General features: G+C 47.3%; 1 protein-coding gene and 1 non-coding gene across 4 annotated transcripts in view; one reads left to right on the top strand and one right to left on the bottom strand.

Moving 5' to 3' along the window:
• Window positions 1-16074, top strand: part of SPEG (striated muscle enriched protein kinase) — a 171270-nt gene that overhangs the window by 37416 nt on the left and 117780 nt on the right. The window contains exons 1-2 of one of the 3 annotated variants that reach the window (XM_060261609.1): window positions 11605-11648; window positions 15152-15191. The exons of 1 other annotated variant lie outside the window; for it this stretch is intronic. In XM_060261609.1, the coding sequence (XP_060117592.1) occupies window positions 11616-11648; window positions 15152-15191 (73 nt within the window). In that variant the 5' untranslated portion in view covers window positions 11605-11615. Of the gene's footprint in view, window positions 1-11604; window positions 11649-15151; window positions 15192-16074 lie in introns of those variants that run through there. One more of the 3 variants, XM_060261606.1, reaches the window with a different exon arrangement.
• TRNAH-GUG (transfer RNA histidin (anticodon GUG)) lies at window positions 7228-7302 on the bottom strand. The gene has a single exon. It is a non-coding gene; the product is annotated as a tRNA-His (tRNA).

Here is a 16074-nt window from a genome sequence, read left to right as displayed (position 1 = left end):
CTCAAATATTAAGCTGTTCCTGTGTTGAATGCATGATAAGAATTACTTAGCATGCATATAAAGAAGAATCTAGTGTGCAATACACATGAAGGGTAAGTGCGTTCATTGTAACTTGTGAACATGACTTGAGTCTTTCTGGTAATGTCTGCTGTCCTTAGAGGTAACATGAGTTGTATCCAATGAAACTGAATACTGCCTTTGAAAGCTCTGGCCATAATGAATACCAAAGGATCCTTTGTTGTCTCTGATACAACAGATTAATATAGTTACTCTATGTATGCTAGCCGACAGGTTCCAACCACAGTTCACAAAGCAAGTTCTTTAACAATTGCTGGGGGAGAGAATTCCAAATGCCAAGAGCATCCAACTGCTGAGAATATACGAGTTCCCTGGAATGGATGTGCTAGCAAGAGGAATGAGGTGTGAGGGGAGCAAAGCATTGGGATACCATAACAATATTACTAGATGAAAATTACCTGCTAGGCAGAAATCTGGCAAGTCAGACCTTTCTCATATCTGTTGCTAATCTGAAAAAGCCTGAAAAAGAAGTTGCTAGCCTAACCTCTAGTTATTACTGCAGAGCCCAGGACTGCCTCTGGGGACACATTTGTGTCTCATCAAAAGGAAGCAATGTTGGTCAAAACCAGCAGCAGGTGTTAACATTGCCATTTGTATATCTGGTAGGACACCTTTGGCTTTGACAGTTGTATGCTTGGTCAGCTATTAATTAATAGCCGAGGTTTTACCAGCATGGAGATGAAGTTAGGGGAAGAAACGCACGGCTGAGCCTACTCCCTAAAGGCGTAGGAGTACTGCCAGTAAAAGCAACCTTAGCTGGTACAATCCATGCTGTTGTTGTAAAAGCAGCAGGGCAGCAAGCTGTATCTAGTCTCACCTGTTGAAGTAAGCTGGTGCATTCTTGTTTTTCAAACTTCCACTGTGATGTGGCTCTCTCTTTTTGTTCAGCATTCACCTTTATCCATTGTTAGAAGCTATATGCCAAGCTTGTGCCTTCCTAGGCCTTCGGACTGTCCCTGCTCTTGTGGAGTCAGACAGAAATTGTTATTGTTCCTTGTACATCAAAGCAACAGATTCACAAGAGAGAGAACACATGACAGGAGCCAGTTTCTCTTATGGGGAGTTCTATGGCTGGCATATGTGTAAAGCATCATTAAGACATTTATAGCTGGAAAACATCCAAATAGTCCTGCATGTTCATGCCAGCTACAGAACCCCTTTAGAAAAACTGGGACTTCTTTCTTTCTTTCTTTCTTTCTTTCTTTCTTTCTTTCTTTCTTTCTTTCTTTCTTTCTTTCTTTCTTTCTTTCTTTCTTTCTTTCTTTCTTTCTTTCTTTCTTTCTTTCTTTCTTTCTTTCTTTCTCTCTCTCTCTCTCTCTCCCCCTCCCTCCCTCCCTAACACCAAATGCTTCAATTTTCAGAATCATAAGAACTTTGCAGTCATGGGTACTGGGGGCTTCTGAGAGCTGCCATGGACCCTCAGACAAAGATTCTCTCCTACCACTCAGACCCAACGTTAATAGTGTGCAAAAGAAAAAAATCACACAGTATGAGTTCTCATGGTCACCAGGCCTTCCTGGAATATTATTTCCGGAATCTTCCCCCTCTTGGTGACTCTACTGCCAGCTGTACTATATGATCTGGTACCAGAACATGTCTAGTACTTATTAGGAGTTAGGGTTGCCACGTCCAATTCAAGAAATATCTGGGAACTCTGGGGGTGGAGCCAGGAGACATTGGGGGTGGAGCCATGAGCAAAGTTGTGACAAGCACAATTGAACTCCAAAGGGAGTTCTGGCCATCACATTTAAAGGAACTGCACACCTTTTAAATCCCCTCCCTACATTAGAAATAATTGGGGAGCATTTTGAGGAGAGTCAATTATATTTTGCGAATTTGGTGCCTCTACCTCAAAACACAGCCCCTCCAGAGCCCCCGATACCCCCATATCAATTCTCCATTATACCCTATGGGAATCGATCTCCATAGAGAATAATGAAGTGCCTAGCAGACACCCCCCCGCCCCATTTCTGACAACTCTGAAGCGGGGGACTGGCATCTCTACTAACGAGTTGCTGAACTTTCAACTTCTTCAAAGTAACACAGAGCAATCAAAGGTTCAAGTTTACCTTTCCTATGCAAACGACCTCTGAAAAGATTGTGCAACCAATGAGATCTGGGCTGCTTTCACAGCCACTGAGAGCAGCCATGTTGTTCTGCCCCAGCCCCCATTCAGCCTTAAAGACACAGACACACCATCCCAAGAGGAAGGCTTTCCAGGTGGAGTCTGAAGCCTCCGGAGGTGGAAAGGCGCATGGTGGCTGTGGGGGCGGGGCTTCCCCCCGCCGGCCAGCTGACTGGGAGCCCGAAGAAGCCTGGGAAAGTGGGAAAACCCCGCTGGGACTTGAGGATTGGCAAGCCTAAGCTAGTGACAAAGATCTGGCAAGTATATTTGATTTAGGTATGAATATGGTATGCATGTAGTAGATATTACATCGATGAAGATGTAATGAGAAAGGTTGCAGATAACTTGCCAAATGAGAGGCGCATGACTTAATGTGGCTCTCCCATGACACTGTTGGCTCTTACTGCAGCAGGGGAAACTCCAGTCTGCTCTCCTGAAGGTAATGGCATTGCAGGAAGAAGAGGGTGTGCTGTGACTCAGTCTGCCTCGGACAAGTCACAATGTTAGTTTTCTGAGCAGGCAACCAGATGCCAAAGAAGGAGTCAAATTGCAGTCCCTGTTGTTGCCCCCTCCTCTTGCTTCCTAATAAGGTTGATGATGTCAGTCAACACTGACCAAGGTCCAGGATTGAGAACACTCTGACAATAGGCCTCAGTCAAAGTAGAGCCCTTCACATGATGACATTATCTAGGGCAGCAGGGATGTCGAACTCATTTGTTACGAGGGTCAGATCTGACATAAATGAGACCTTCTTGGGCCAGGAATAAAATGTAATGCCAGGCAGCGGAGATATAAAATGTGTGTAATAAAATGTAATGCCGAGTAGCAGAGATACAAACTTTATAAAGGACACAAACAAACACAATTAAAGATTTTTTAAAAAAACAACAACTTTAAAACATGCTTAAAACATTAGCACTCTTGAAATATTTTTGTTTATTTAACAATCTCTGATAACTGACACCTCTTGCTCTGAATTACTGCATCAAAACCTGGAGACAATGTCTGTGCTGTAGCAATCTTGAGTATGCTGTTCAAGTGTTGTTCAGGTTCACAACTGTAAGCTGCGAACCTACTTTTGCTTTACTGACATTCATTACAAAAGTCTCATGGTCACGGGCCTGGTGTTGGAGTTTCCAGTGCCCCAGGCTAGATGTTGCTCCTCTACCCCCCCCCCCCTCGGTAGCTCAATTTGCACATGCCAATGACATCATGATGATGTCACTGCTACACACACCCGACTTTGTGGAGGCTGCCCGAGCCTCGGGAAGCCTCCGCAAAGCGCTCCTCCCCCTGCCCGACTTTGCGAAGGCCTCCCAAGCCTCGGGAAGCCTCCACAAAGTGCGCCCCTGCCTGACTTTGCGGAGGCCGCCTGAGACTCGGGAAGCCTCCGCAAAGCGTTCCTCCCCCTGCCCAACTTTGCAAAAGCTGCCCGAGTCTCGGGAAGCCTCTGCAAAGTCCCAAAGGCAGCAGGCACGCTTAGAATGCTAGCACTGCCCTCGTTCCTGACTTTGCGGAGGCTGCCCAAGCCTTGGGAAGCCTCCACAAAGTCACGATGGCAGCAGAGCGTGGGGAGAGGAGATGGCTTGTGGCGCCCCGAGGGCAAGTGGCACCCGAGGCAGCCACCTACCTGGCCTACTCCTTTGCGCTGGCCCTGCATGGTCAGTGCTTTGAGTTTAAGACTCAGAGGAAAACATGAAATGGCTGGATATTGCAAGCTTTTGTTTATGTTTATGTTTAATTCGATTTATACCCCACCCTCCCCGCCGAGGCTTCATGTGCTGGTCAGCCAATGGGGATAATAGAGGCTTTGCTCTATAGCTTGATTGAGCAAGCTTGGCAAAGCAAGCTGTGATGCAGAAGGAAGCAAGAGAGGGAGAAGGAAGCAGATGACAGCCAGTTGCTCAGGGGCCTGATAGGAGCTCTCTGGGGGCATATTGTGGCCTATGGGCCACATGTTTGACATCCTTGATCTATGGAAATCTTAGTATGGATCTTAGCTGATCCTTGTTTACAATCCGGTCCAATGAGATCATAGCAGTGATTCTCTTTTTATATGATAGGTCATGATCCCAGATGAGGCACATTGGAGAAAATGAGCATCTGGTGTGTACCAATGTATGCAGTAAATAAGATGGGCTCCAAACTATTTACCAATGACAGCCCCTACTTTCTAGTCCCTGTTCCCATTAAGAAAGCTGTACCTATCGGAGAAATTTTGAAAATGTCTTTTTGAAATGTTGTTAATGTGAGTTGCTGGCATCTCCTACTATCCTGGAAAATGAAACCGAACAGCCCCAGAATAACTGACATATAAGTTTTGACTGCTTCTGAATGTCAGGGCCAGTTTTATTCCGCTAATGAACGTATTTCTATATTTCCTAATAGGGTGTTGTTCAGATTGGATTGTGGTTAGCTAAGTTTTTACCACACATCAATAGCAAGCTACACCCTTCCATGCTTTTTAATGCATCATCTTCAAGCTGTAGCAGCTGAAAATAATCCACAAAGTGAGCAATGCTCAAATGCCAGCTGTTGGTTCAGTCTGTTCACCAATAGTGATCAAGGAGTTGATTTCTTGTCAAAAAGTTTGGCTGTTCATAAACAGTTCGAGTGTGCTTGTTGAGTTACTTCTCATGTATTTTAACAGTACAGCAGAATCAGTGGTCCTTCATGCATTCATAGTCCCTAAAATGTCTTTCCTCTTCTCACTGGAAGCTCTGGTGAGTCTTTCCTGAACATTGATTTGCCAGAAATCTTACTATTGAACTGCTGGTCCAGTTGCCTCAGAGTGGCAAGTCTGTCCAGGCTTTGAAGCACTCACACTGGAAGGTGAATGCCCTTGTGATCCTTGTAATTTGCAATGGACCACTTATTAATTGGACTCAGGAGAGTCTGCCCATCAGCACCTGCTTTGGAGATACACCTCTGGTGTCTCCACTGCCTGCCTCACATATTTTATATAACTTGCTGAGCAGACAGGTTAAAATGGATAAAAGGAAGTACTTCTTCACCCAAAGGGTGATTAACATGTGGAATTCACTGCCACAGGAGGTGGTGGCGGCCACAAGCATAGCCACCTTCAAGAGGGGTTTAGATAAAAATATGGAGCACAGGTCCATCAGTGGCTATTAGCCACAGTGTGTGTGTATATATAAAATTTTTTGCCACTGTGTGACACAGAGTGTTGGACTGGATGGGCCATTGGCCTGATCCAACATGGCTTCTCTTGAGTTATTATGAGACACAGAGTGTTGGACTGGATGGGCCGTTGGCCTGATCCAACATGGCTTCTCTTGAGTTATTATGAGACACAGAGTGTTGGACTGGATGGGCCGTTGGCCTGATCCAACATGGCTTCTCTTGAGTTATTATGAGACACAGAGTGTTGGACTGGATGGGCCGTTGGCCTGATCCAACATGGCTTCTCTTATGTGACACAGAGTGTTGGACTGGATGGGTCGTTGGCCTGATCCAACATGGCTTCTCTTGAGTTATTATGAGACACAGAGTGTTGGACTGGATGGGCCACTGGCCTGATCCAACATGGCTTCTCTTGAGTTATTATGAGACACAGAGTGTTGGACTGGATGGGCCGTTGGCCTGATCCAACATGGCTTCTCTTATGTTCTTATGTGACACAGAGTGTTGGACTTGATGGGCCATTGGCCTGATCCAACATGGCTTCTCTTATGTTCTTATGTTCTTTTACATACATGTGAGAATTAAAAGAAAAAAATTGTTGGCCCTTTTAAAATAAGCAGTTTGTGAAAATCAAAACAATGAGGCTTAGTCTGCACATAAAGCAAATGGATAAGGTAGAATCTTGAGGTCCTAGCGGGCTGTAACACGTTAAGAATATAGGGGGAGTGACATTTTTAATGTTGCTTCATGTACAAAGTCCCTACAGTTTTTTTTTAAAGAAGTACTTTGGGAAGAGGGCGTCTGGCTCAGCCCTAGCTCTAGCCTAGCCTAGTTCTAGTAATAGTTTGCTACTTATAGGCTGGGTACAGACAGGCAGCTTCGGGCACACCAGAGGCGCCCCAAACTATGCCACTCAAAACTGGAGCGGACAAAGAGCAATCAGATGCTCCTGTGCAAGGCATCTGTATCTCGTACAAGGGGTGTTTCAGCACAGTCAGACAGTTGTTGCGCACCATCCCCTTAGTGTGGTTTTAGTTTCTTTTGTTCCTTACATTTTTTTAGTGGCCATGCACCCATGTGCCCATGCGCCTATGGCAGTTTTTTTTTTTAAAGAATACTGGTGAGCATCTAGAGCTGATTGGCAGGTTCACACTGCCAATCCACCTTGCATGCACTCTCCGGCTTTCAGACGCCCAGAAAGGTGGATGGCGTGCGGCAAAAGAATTTGTTACCACTTCCTAAGTGGTAGTTTTTGAGCCACCTTCAGGACTTTTTTTTGAGCAGGAATGCACAGGAATGCAGTTCCCGCTGGCTTGGTGTCAGGGGGTATGGCCTAATATGTAACTGAATTCCTGCTGGGAATTCTACAAAAAAGCCCTATGTGAAACAATGGCGGCATCAGGGGATGTGGCCTAATATGCAGATGAGTTCCTGCTGGGCTTTTTCTACCAAAAAAGCTCTGGCCACCTCAAAGACGTTGGAGGAGTACGGGAGCCAGACAGGAGGAAGTTGTGCATTTTTGAAGATGATTTTTTAATCAGTCTGTGAGCTGTCCCTGTGTTTGCTGAAACTGCCAGTCTGGACCCAGCCATAGTGAATTATTTGTAAAATGTAGAGAGCTTTGAAAAAGTATAATCCCTCATGAGCAATCTAAAGGGCTACAGTCTAATTCTTTGACCTCAGAATTCTGCCACTTGCCTTTTGATTCTGCTCACTGCATGTGTAGAGCAGCTCTAAGAATGACAGATGAACATATGAAGTTGCCTTATACTGAATCAGACCTTTGGTCCATCAAAGTCAGTATTGTCTTCTCAGACTGGCAGCGGCTCTCCAGGGTCTCAAGCTGAGGCTTTTCACACCTATTTGCCTGGACCCTTTTTTGGAGATGCCAGGGATTGAACCTGGGACCTTCTGCTTCACAAGCAGATGCTCTACCACTGAGCCACCATCCCTCCCCGACTGCACATGTGGGCCCAGGGGATCATGATCCAGCAACTTTTCTGATGTTAAGGAGGTCTCGGTCTGATCAATGCCTGGATGGGGTCTAGCTAGGGAATTCTATGTGAGCCACCTTGAGCGTTCCAGGATGGAACAAAGATGAGAGAGGAATAAAACTTCTGAAATCATAACACTGTACGACATAAAATGGTTTGCTATGACATGAGGCAAGGGGACAGAGTTCTGAAATAGAAAGACTTTTACAAAGACATATTGGCAGCACACTTCCATTGATCTTGCCCGTGTGACACTTTCACCAAGAAATCACTTGTGTCCAGGCACTGAATTCCTATAAGATATAATTCTTTCTCCTCTTTTTAAAAGAACAAATTCCATTCATTCTCTGCGAGGCTGATGTGAGAAACTTTAAGCTGTTGTTTCCTGCCTGCACTCAGGTATCTGGAGACATGGAGATATGTTTACCCCCTGCATGAAATGACGCAGACAGCTGCTCCCTGCCTCCTCCATCACAGAGTGAAGCCTTGTTTGTTTATTATACTAGAATCCTTGATTTAAGTATGTGCCATCTCGGATCCATTGAAACTGTACATAAATTCTAACTTTCCTTAACACTGTTATCTGCAAACAGAGTTGCCAACTCCAGATTGGGAAATACCTGGAAATGTGGGGGGTGGAGTCTGAGGAGGGTGGGATTTGGGGAGGGGAGGAACTTCAATGGGGTATAATACCATAGAGCTTACATTCCAAACCAGTCATTTTCTCCAGACAATCTGATGTGTGTTGTCTGGAGATCTGTTGTAACCCCAAGAGATGTCCAGCTACCACCTGGAGGCTGCCAATCCAATCAGTAGGGTTGCCAATCCCCAGGTAGGGCCAGGGGATCCCCTGGTTTGGAGACCCTCCCCCCGCTTCAGGGTCGTCAGAAAGCGAGGGCAGGGGAGGGAAATGTCTGCTGGGAACTCTATTATTCCCTATAGAGATTTATTCCCATAGAAAATAATGGAGAACTGATACGCGGGTATCTGGGGCTCTGGGGGGGCTGTTTTTTGAGTTAGAGGCACCAAATTTTTCGTACAGCATCTAGTGCCTCTCCCTAAAATATCCCCCAAGTTTCAAAAAGATTGGACCAGGGGGTCCAATTCTATGAGCCCCAAAAGAAGGTGCTCCTATCCTTCATTATTTCCTATGGAAGGAAGGCATTGAAAAGGTGTGCTGTCCTTTTAAATGTGATGGCCAGAACTCCCTTTGGAGTTCAATTATGCTTGTCACAGCCTTGATCTTGGCTCCACCCCAATGTCTCCTGGCTCCACCCCTGAAGTCTCCTGGCTCCACCCCAAAGTCCCCAGATATTTCTTAAATTGGACTTGGCAACCCTACCAATCAGCAAATGTTCACATTAAATCTAATATGCTTATTAAAAATCTAAAATATCTGAAACATATATAAAACAGTATGATGAAGTCATTCTGACCCAAGTAACAGATCTTAAGTATCAAGCAATGCGATTTAATATTCACACACCTATTAGAAATTAAAACCTATACTGAGAACATCTAAAGCATAAATACATCTGTGACAGTCACTTTATCACACAGCATCCACTCTCCACCCCCCCACCCCCAATACATTAGTGGCTCTGGTTCTCCATAAGCAGGGCCACTCCTTGCTAGAAGTCTTTCACTTACCAGGCATTAGGAGCAGCCAACTGCCCTGCTGGTAGCCAGTGGCATCAGGGCAGATGTGTGTGTAGAAAGGTTTGTGCCAAAGCTCCCCTCTGCAGTCCCCTGCATGAAGGGCCACCTATACAGGGAGGGGCACAGATCAACCCAGACTGTTCCCTGGAAGGTCAGATGCTGAAGCTGAAGCTGAAGCTCAAATACTTTGGCCACCAAATGAGAAGGGAGCACTCACCGGAGAAGATCCTGATGCTGGGAAAGACAGAAGGCAAAAGAAGAAGGGGACGGCAAAAGATGAGATGGCTGGACAGTGTTACTGATGTCACATGAATTTGAGCAGACTTTGGAGGATGGTGGAAGACAGGAGGCCCTGGCGTGACTTTGTCCATGGGGTCGCAAAGAGTCGGACTCGACTGTGAGACTGAACACAAAAGAGCCAGTTCAAGAAGACTTGTAGCAATATTTGAATAGCACAGGGGGTGGCCAACGGTAGCTCTCCGGATGTTTTTGCCTACATCTCCCATCAGCCCCATCCAGATGTTTTTGCCTACAACTCCCATCAGTTTTTTTGCCTACAACTCCCATCATTGGCCATGCTGGCTGGGGCTGATGGGAGTTGTAGGCAAAAAACATCCGGAGAGCTACCGTTGGCCACCCCTGGAATAGCAGATATAGAGAAGCCTCCATTATGGGGGATCTTCTGAAAGGTGAAGCTAGACTAGAAACAAGACTAATGAGACACCTGGAATTCTATTAATAGCCATAATAACCAGAGATGCAACCTTCCTCATTCAGAGGTAAAACATAATAATAATAATAATAATAGACAATATTGGATTTATATCCCACCCTCCACTCCAAATTTCAGAGTCTCAGATCGGCTCACAATCTCCTTTATCTTCCTCCCCCACAACAGACACCCTGTGAAAGAGTTCTCACAGCAGCTGCCCTTTCTAGGACAACCTCTGCCAGAGCTAGATGCTGGTAGGCTTCTTTGGTGGAATGAGCCACTGTGAGAAGCTGAATGCTGACCTAGAGGAGCCAGCAATAGTAGTTTGAGTCAGCATGGTAACAACTTGAATCAGCACAGCAGTGAAAAATGCTCTCATTGCTGCTTACGCACATTGTGCAGGAGTTTGTAATGCCCTGAATTGGTCTTCTTTGTGCTGAATGGATGTGCTGGCAAAAAGGCGCAATCTATAGCTGGAAAGAGTACGGGAAGAGATGCTTCTTCACCCAGATCTTTACCCAGTATGGGAAGAGACGGCTGGGCAGGGTGTGGTTCAGCTGCTTATCCTAAGCATTTTCTACAAGAGTGCCTGGAACTCAGTTGTGTGTGGTTTGTGGTTTTGCATCTTTTCAATAAATGGCTTACTGGCTCTAGAGAGCAAGATTGGTGGGATGCATCAGGGAGTTAGAAAATGTGGTACATGGATGCTGTGGGGTGGCAGAGAAGAGTGGGGTAGAAGTAATGTGTCCATGCCTTATAGCCCCACATTTGCCTACCATATGATTCTCTCCTAACCCTATTGTTCCTATCCCTGCACCTCATCCTGTTTCACTCATCTCATGCAAACTACAGATCCTTTAGGGAGGCCTTGGCTATTCCCATGTCGTTCTGCAAATTCCCTCGGACACCCCTGGCTCTATATTGGGGAAGTGGCAAGGGATGGTTGGTGCCAGGTGGTCCTGGCAATGGGTAATGTGTAGCTGCTGTAGACTGTTGTATCAACAGATGTTAAACATTTAATTGCAGTGTACTTGTATGTACTCAGCCTTCCAGCTGCAGGCAGGAGAGCATAACAACTGTCTTACTGGCCAGAGCAGGGATGGCCAACGGTAGCTCTCCAGATGGTTTTTTTGCCTACAACTCCCATCAGCCCCAGCCGTTGGCCATGCTGGCTGGGGCTGATGGGAGTTGTAGGCAAAAAAAAAAACATCTGGAGAGCTACCGTTGGCCACCCCTGGAGGAACAGTCCAGCATCCAGTCTCTAGTAATAGCCAGCCTGTGGGAAACTCACGAGCAGGGCAAGAAGGCAACTGCCCTTCCTTGTTTGTTTTGTCCTTGGGATACAGCGCCCCTTAACATGGAGGCTCTGTTGAACTGCCAAGGGGTAATATCCGTAGACCTAACCTCTCAGGACAAGAGTTTTGTTCCAGCGAGAGACTGTTGAAGTAGCAAGAAAGAAGCGGCCAACGCCAGAGGAGTGCCAGTGGCCCCTCGCCAAGACCCGAGTCCCGTCCTGGAGGCTGTGGCTGGAATGCGTGGGGCACGTCTTGCTCCTTCTTGGAAGGCTCCGCCCGGCTCCCCCCGATTCCTTGGGCCTCTCTTTAGCCCTCCCCGGCTCCTCCTTCCGACCCCTCCCTGTGCGCGGCCCCTCCTTCCTCCCAGCACCCCCCTCCTCGCCGCCTGCGCTGTCATTGTCTCGGGCGGGCGGAGGCTCCGGGCTGACTGGCAGCTCCACAAGCGGGTTCAGCTGGAGGAGAAGAGGCGCGAGAGGCCGCCGCTGGCTCGGAGGATGCTTCTGCTGCGCCCGCCGCCCTTGCGCTCCGGGCCCAGCCCCGCCGCCTCCTTCTCCTCGCGCTGACCTTCGGGCGGGTGGGTGGGCGCCCAGTGTGACGCGGGGGGGGACATGAAGAAGATCTGGGTGAAGAAGCGTCTCCAGGTAACGGATCCAGGCCGGGGGGGGGGGGAGAAGGAAGGGGCAGGGTGCGTGAGAGGGAAGCCCCAATGGGATGGCCAGCACCCCTTAGGGCGGGGGATGGCCAGCACCCCTCAGGGATGGACGCAGCACCCCTCAGGGAGGACGCAGGGCACCGGGGCCAAAACCCCTCCCTCCAGGTGCCCCCTGCTGAGAGAGTGGCCTTGGCCCCCCCAGGAGGTCCGCCATGGTGGGAAGGGGGACGGAGTGTCACATGCAAGGTGTGCGCACCTGAGGGAGGTGCAAGAGAGCGGTTCTGTGCCCATTCCTCAACAGGCAGCTGGCACCGCTGCCCGGAAGAGAGGGGCTCAGGTAGGAGTAGGGGAAGGGGTGTATGGAGGAGTTTGGAAATGCAAGCTGTGGAGAGCAAGCCCCTTCACCAAATATACCCAAGGAGATGTGGTGGTGGTGGTGGTGAGGGGGGTGGTGGTGGCTTCCATTCCCCTCCCAAGCCCAGAGCCTGGTGGTCACGGAAGCTGAGCACCTCTGCGTCATCCAGCTCTACCCGTCAGTCCCTGGCAGGAGCTTTGCTCCTCGTGGCGTGGACGTCACTCAGGGGCCTCCCACCAGGGAGAGAGGCTCCCTGCTGTAACTGATGGTGGGGGGGGGATAATAGCAGGAAAACAGACTTTGTAGGACATGCCCTCCCACTGCATCACCTCAGCACTTTTCAGTCCACAACATGGTTCCCCATCATGGCTTGCACCTTCTTCAAAGCCAGCGGGTGTAGTGGTTAGAGGGTGGAACTGGGATCCGAGGAATGGCTTCAAATCCCCGTTTAGCCATGACACTCACTACTGGGAGACTTTAGGCCAGTCACCGCTGCTCAGTCTAACCTACTGTACAGGATTGTTGTGAGGATGAAATGGAGAGAGAGAGGGAGCCGGAAATGACACCTGAGCTAATGAGGTGAGAAACATATGTGCGGGTGAGCTGCTTAGAAGAAGGGTGGGATTGAACTGGATTACTACATTGGGCTGTTGTGCCAACCTTGATGCCTGCCAGTATGGATTAGAAGAAGAGATACAGTTGCTGAGGATAAACTGTGGAGGGCCTTCCATCTTGCTTGTGAGCTTCCCAGAAATGTCTGGCTGACTATTGTGGAAGACAGAAAATGGGACCAGATGGACTCTCTTTTCATATCTTTATGTTATGTGAAAGTACACGAACTTAGTAGTGTGAGTGGCAATCAGGCAGGCAGTGAAGGGCTTGGTTTACACATACTTAGAGAGGGCTGTACTCCTTTCCCCTTTCTATCTATAAGAAAGACAGTGCATAAATGGAACCTGGCAAAGAATGATGGAGCCTGGCTGATGGCAACCCTGGAACTCTGGAAAGGCCCCAGACAAGGCTGTTCTCAGGCAGACTGGAGAGTGCAGGATAGACGTATTTTAAATGAATAATTGAGAGCTTGCGGGATAGGGCGCTTGCAGGATAGGGCGGAGTATAAATAAATAAAATTAAATAATTGAGCCCCTACTACCGATTGCTGGGTAGGAATATGTTAATTTATGTATATTGTGTTAATTTATGTGTATTGTGATTTATGGGTTGTGAGCCACCCCTGAGCCTGCTTCGGTGGGGAGGGCGGGATATAAATCTAATAAACCTAAAACTTAGGAGGGATATGCCTCAAAACTATCTCCAGCTCTTTAGTTATGGCACCTGCTGCCCTATAAGGTCAAACCCACTATTGTGTTTTGCACTTCTCTCTCCTAACCATGCTTTATCTGCACCCACCCACCCCAGTCAACCATGCTTTATCTGCACCCACCCACCCCAGTCATCCTATTGAGCAGCAGTTCTGGTGGGCTGGCCATCAGAGGCTTTGGGTCGTTCCTGCCCTGTCTGGTTTTTTTGTTTGCTTAGAGGCTAATTTTCTTGCCCGTGCCATTCTCTGGCCGCGGTCACACTCACCATTAAATCCATCCCTAACCCGTCGCTATTTTCTGAGTGGAAAAGCAGCTTTGTGCTCTTGGAGCTGGTGCTTGCCCGCTGCTATCAGCATGCCTCAGAGGGATGCCAGCCAGGTACCCGTTAATGGCCTTGATTGCATTTTCATTTCTTAATGGAGGAATTATCCATTGACAGCATATCTAATCTGTTCATATGTCATCCTGGCAAGTGGGCTTCCAGCCAGACCAACGTCACGGGGCAAGCAGTCTTGATCAGAATACAAATCCACCTGTGGCAGATCACATGCAGTGCAGAGCATTTGCTTCTTCAGGGCTCAGATTGTCCCTCCCAGCAAAGGCATCCAGTGCAAAAGAGAACCAGGCACTAGGTGGGGTGTGTGGCCCCCTCTCTGTTAAGCCAGCATTGTGCCTCACCCTGTATTCTATTGTTTGTCATCACAGAACAATGCTGTCACTCATCTGGATTTACTGCTGTACAGTGTGTGTGCATATGTGTTTCACCATGCAACCAGCCTTATATTTGGCACTGTAGAAAATCTGGCTGTTGAAACAGATTTTCTGGGCAAGGGAACAGCAGGAAAGCTGGGGGTGAGGAGTGGGTGGCTTTTTGAGCTTCTTTCTCTCTCTGTATGCGTGCACACACATGCCTTGTACATATGAGTATAAGCACATAAATTTAACTGTATTACCAGATCCTGGACAGAAAGAACTGCCATTCTTCTCCATAAGGCATGACTGGTTCATCCCCTGGGGGAGTAAACTGTGTTAGGTATAGTTGAATTCATGTGCTGGTAACCTTTTCCCACAGGGAGTCTGAATGGTTAGGTTCCTGCTGGGAGCCACATTAGATGAGGTCTGCCTATAAAGTATGGAGATCTCTTATTAGTGGCAGTCTTGCAGATTGTGACTATTTCATGGTTTCTCCAAGTATGAGTTTATAGGACAGTGTGAGTATAGAACCACCACATCTTCATGGGAGAGATGCATCCTGTGTTGGTGGTATCTGGGCTATCAATTTGTCGGGGCGGGGGGGGGGGAGGGATTGTCAGATGTGGCTGTCTGGGTGGGTGCCCAAATGTGGTTTGGAGTTATCCTCATAGTTCGCAGCTTTCCAGGATTTAATGAGCAGACCACTATTTTTCCAATGAGTGTGTGTGTGTTTGAGATCCGTCTAGGAATTGACTCACATCAAAAGGACTCAATCTGGTTTACCTGGGCAATACATGACATCATGTCCTGCAAGAGTGACAGACATTCCAGCTCTACCATTTGAGATTTTCCCTCTAAGCCTACTCATGATCCTGTGCTTGGCTGTCTGGTGTCTGTCCTGGAGGAGCGTTCTGTGCTATTGTAGCACCTACCCTGATGGCAGTTTGGAAGCAGAACCAGCTCTTCGTTTTTGGATGGACTTTACTTTGATGTTGCCCTTCTGCTAGGGCAGCAGTTCCCACAGAGATTGGCTACTATACACTGTAGGCCCCTTCTTTCTGGTATATGCCTCCATCTCAATCTACCCATCCTGAGGTAACACTCTTTTCTTTTTCCTTGCAGAAAAGTGGCCACTCACGGCGTTTTGGGCGCTTCACGCATGGTGCGTTGCATTACTTCTGCCCCTTCTTACCTCATGCCATCCCCTGAAACAAAGATAACACAGTTGGGGTACAGCAGACCATTGAAGGATGAGTCCCACTGTGGTTAAAGGCATGCAAATTGCATGACCCATAGCACTATGCTCCCATACATCCATGCTATAGGACAGATGTGTGTATGTGCACAAATGAGCCCCATGCGTGATTAGTTTACAGAATTTAGAACTTAATTTATACAGCATAGAAAAGGATGACTGTATTCCCAAAGAGGCTGAGGCTTGTGTCCCTTTATGTGCTAATGTTTTGCCAGTGCAGTTTCTCCTGTGGCGAGGCAATTATGAGAGAAACTGTGCCTTTTCAAAGGTGGCCTGCTGCTAGCTCTTAAGTGAAAGAAAATCCATCTTCTGGGGACTATGGTAACTGTACTGGAGGAAGTCGAAATGGAAGATAATCTGTGTACTATGCTATTGACAGTGCATATTTTCTTGAAATATGCTGCACCTCAGATGAAGAGGGAAAAACAGATATCAGAAGGCAGTAGTGCAATCCTAAAACAGAGTTAACACTCTTCAAAGTCCTCTGATGCCAATTAGCTTAGAAGAGTTTAAATCTGTTTGGGACTGTACCGTTAGATTCACTTTATATAGGATGGCAGTGAGTGCTATACATGGGAGGGGAGTAGTGAGGGGGTTAACTGATTGTTTTTTTATTAGTCAGAACTTAAGTGAAAGATGGAACCAAGAAAATGGTTGACCCATGTACAAAATTTAACATTCTCAGTAACTGGGTAAATGTGAGAGCGCTGTTTTATAGAAAAGTAAAATGAAAAGTTCCAAGCAGTTATATAACACAGACATTAAAGTATTAGCATCAAGTTAAGACCAT

Source organism: Heteronotia binoei, chromosome 21 (genome assembly GCF_032191835.1).
Source record: "Heteronotia binoei isolate CCM8104 ecotype False Entrance Well chromosome 21, APGP_CSIRO_Hbin_v1, whole genome shotgun sequence".
NCBI classification, from domain to species: domain Eukaryota; kingdom Metazoa; phylum Chordata; class Lepidosauria; order Squamata; family Gekkonidae; genus Heteronotia; species Heteronotia binoei.
Note: the sequence above shows the minus strand (reverse complement) of the source record. Positions and strands in the feature narration are given on the sequence as shown.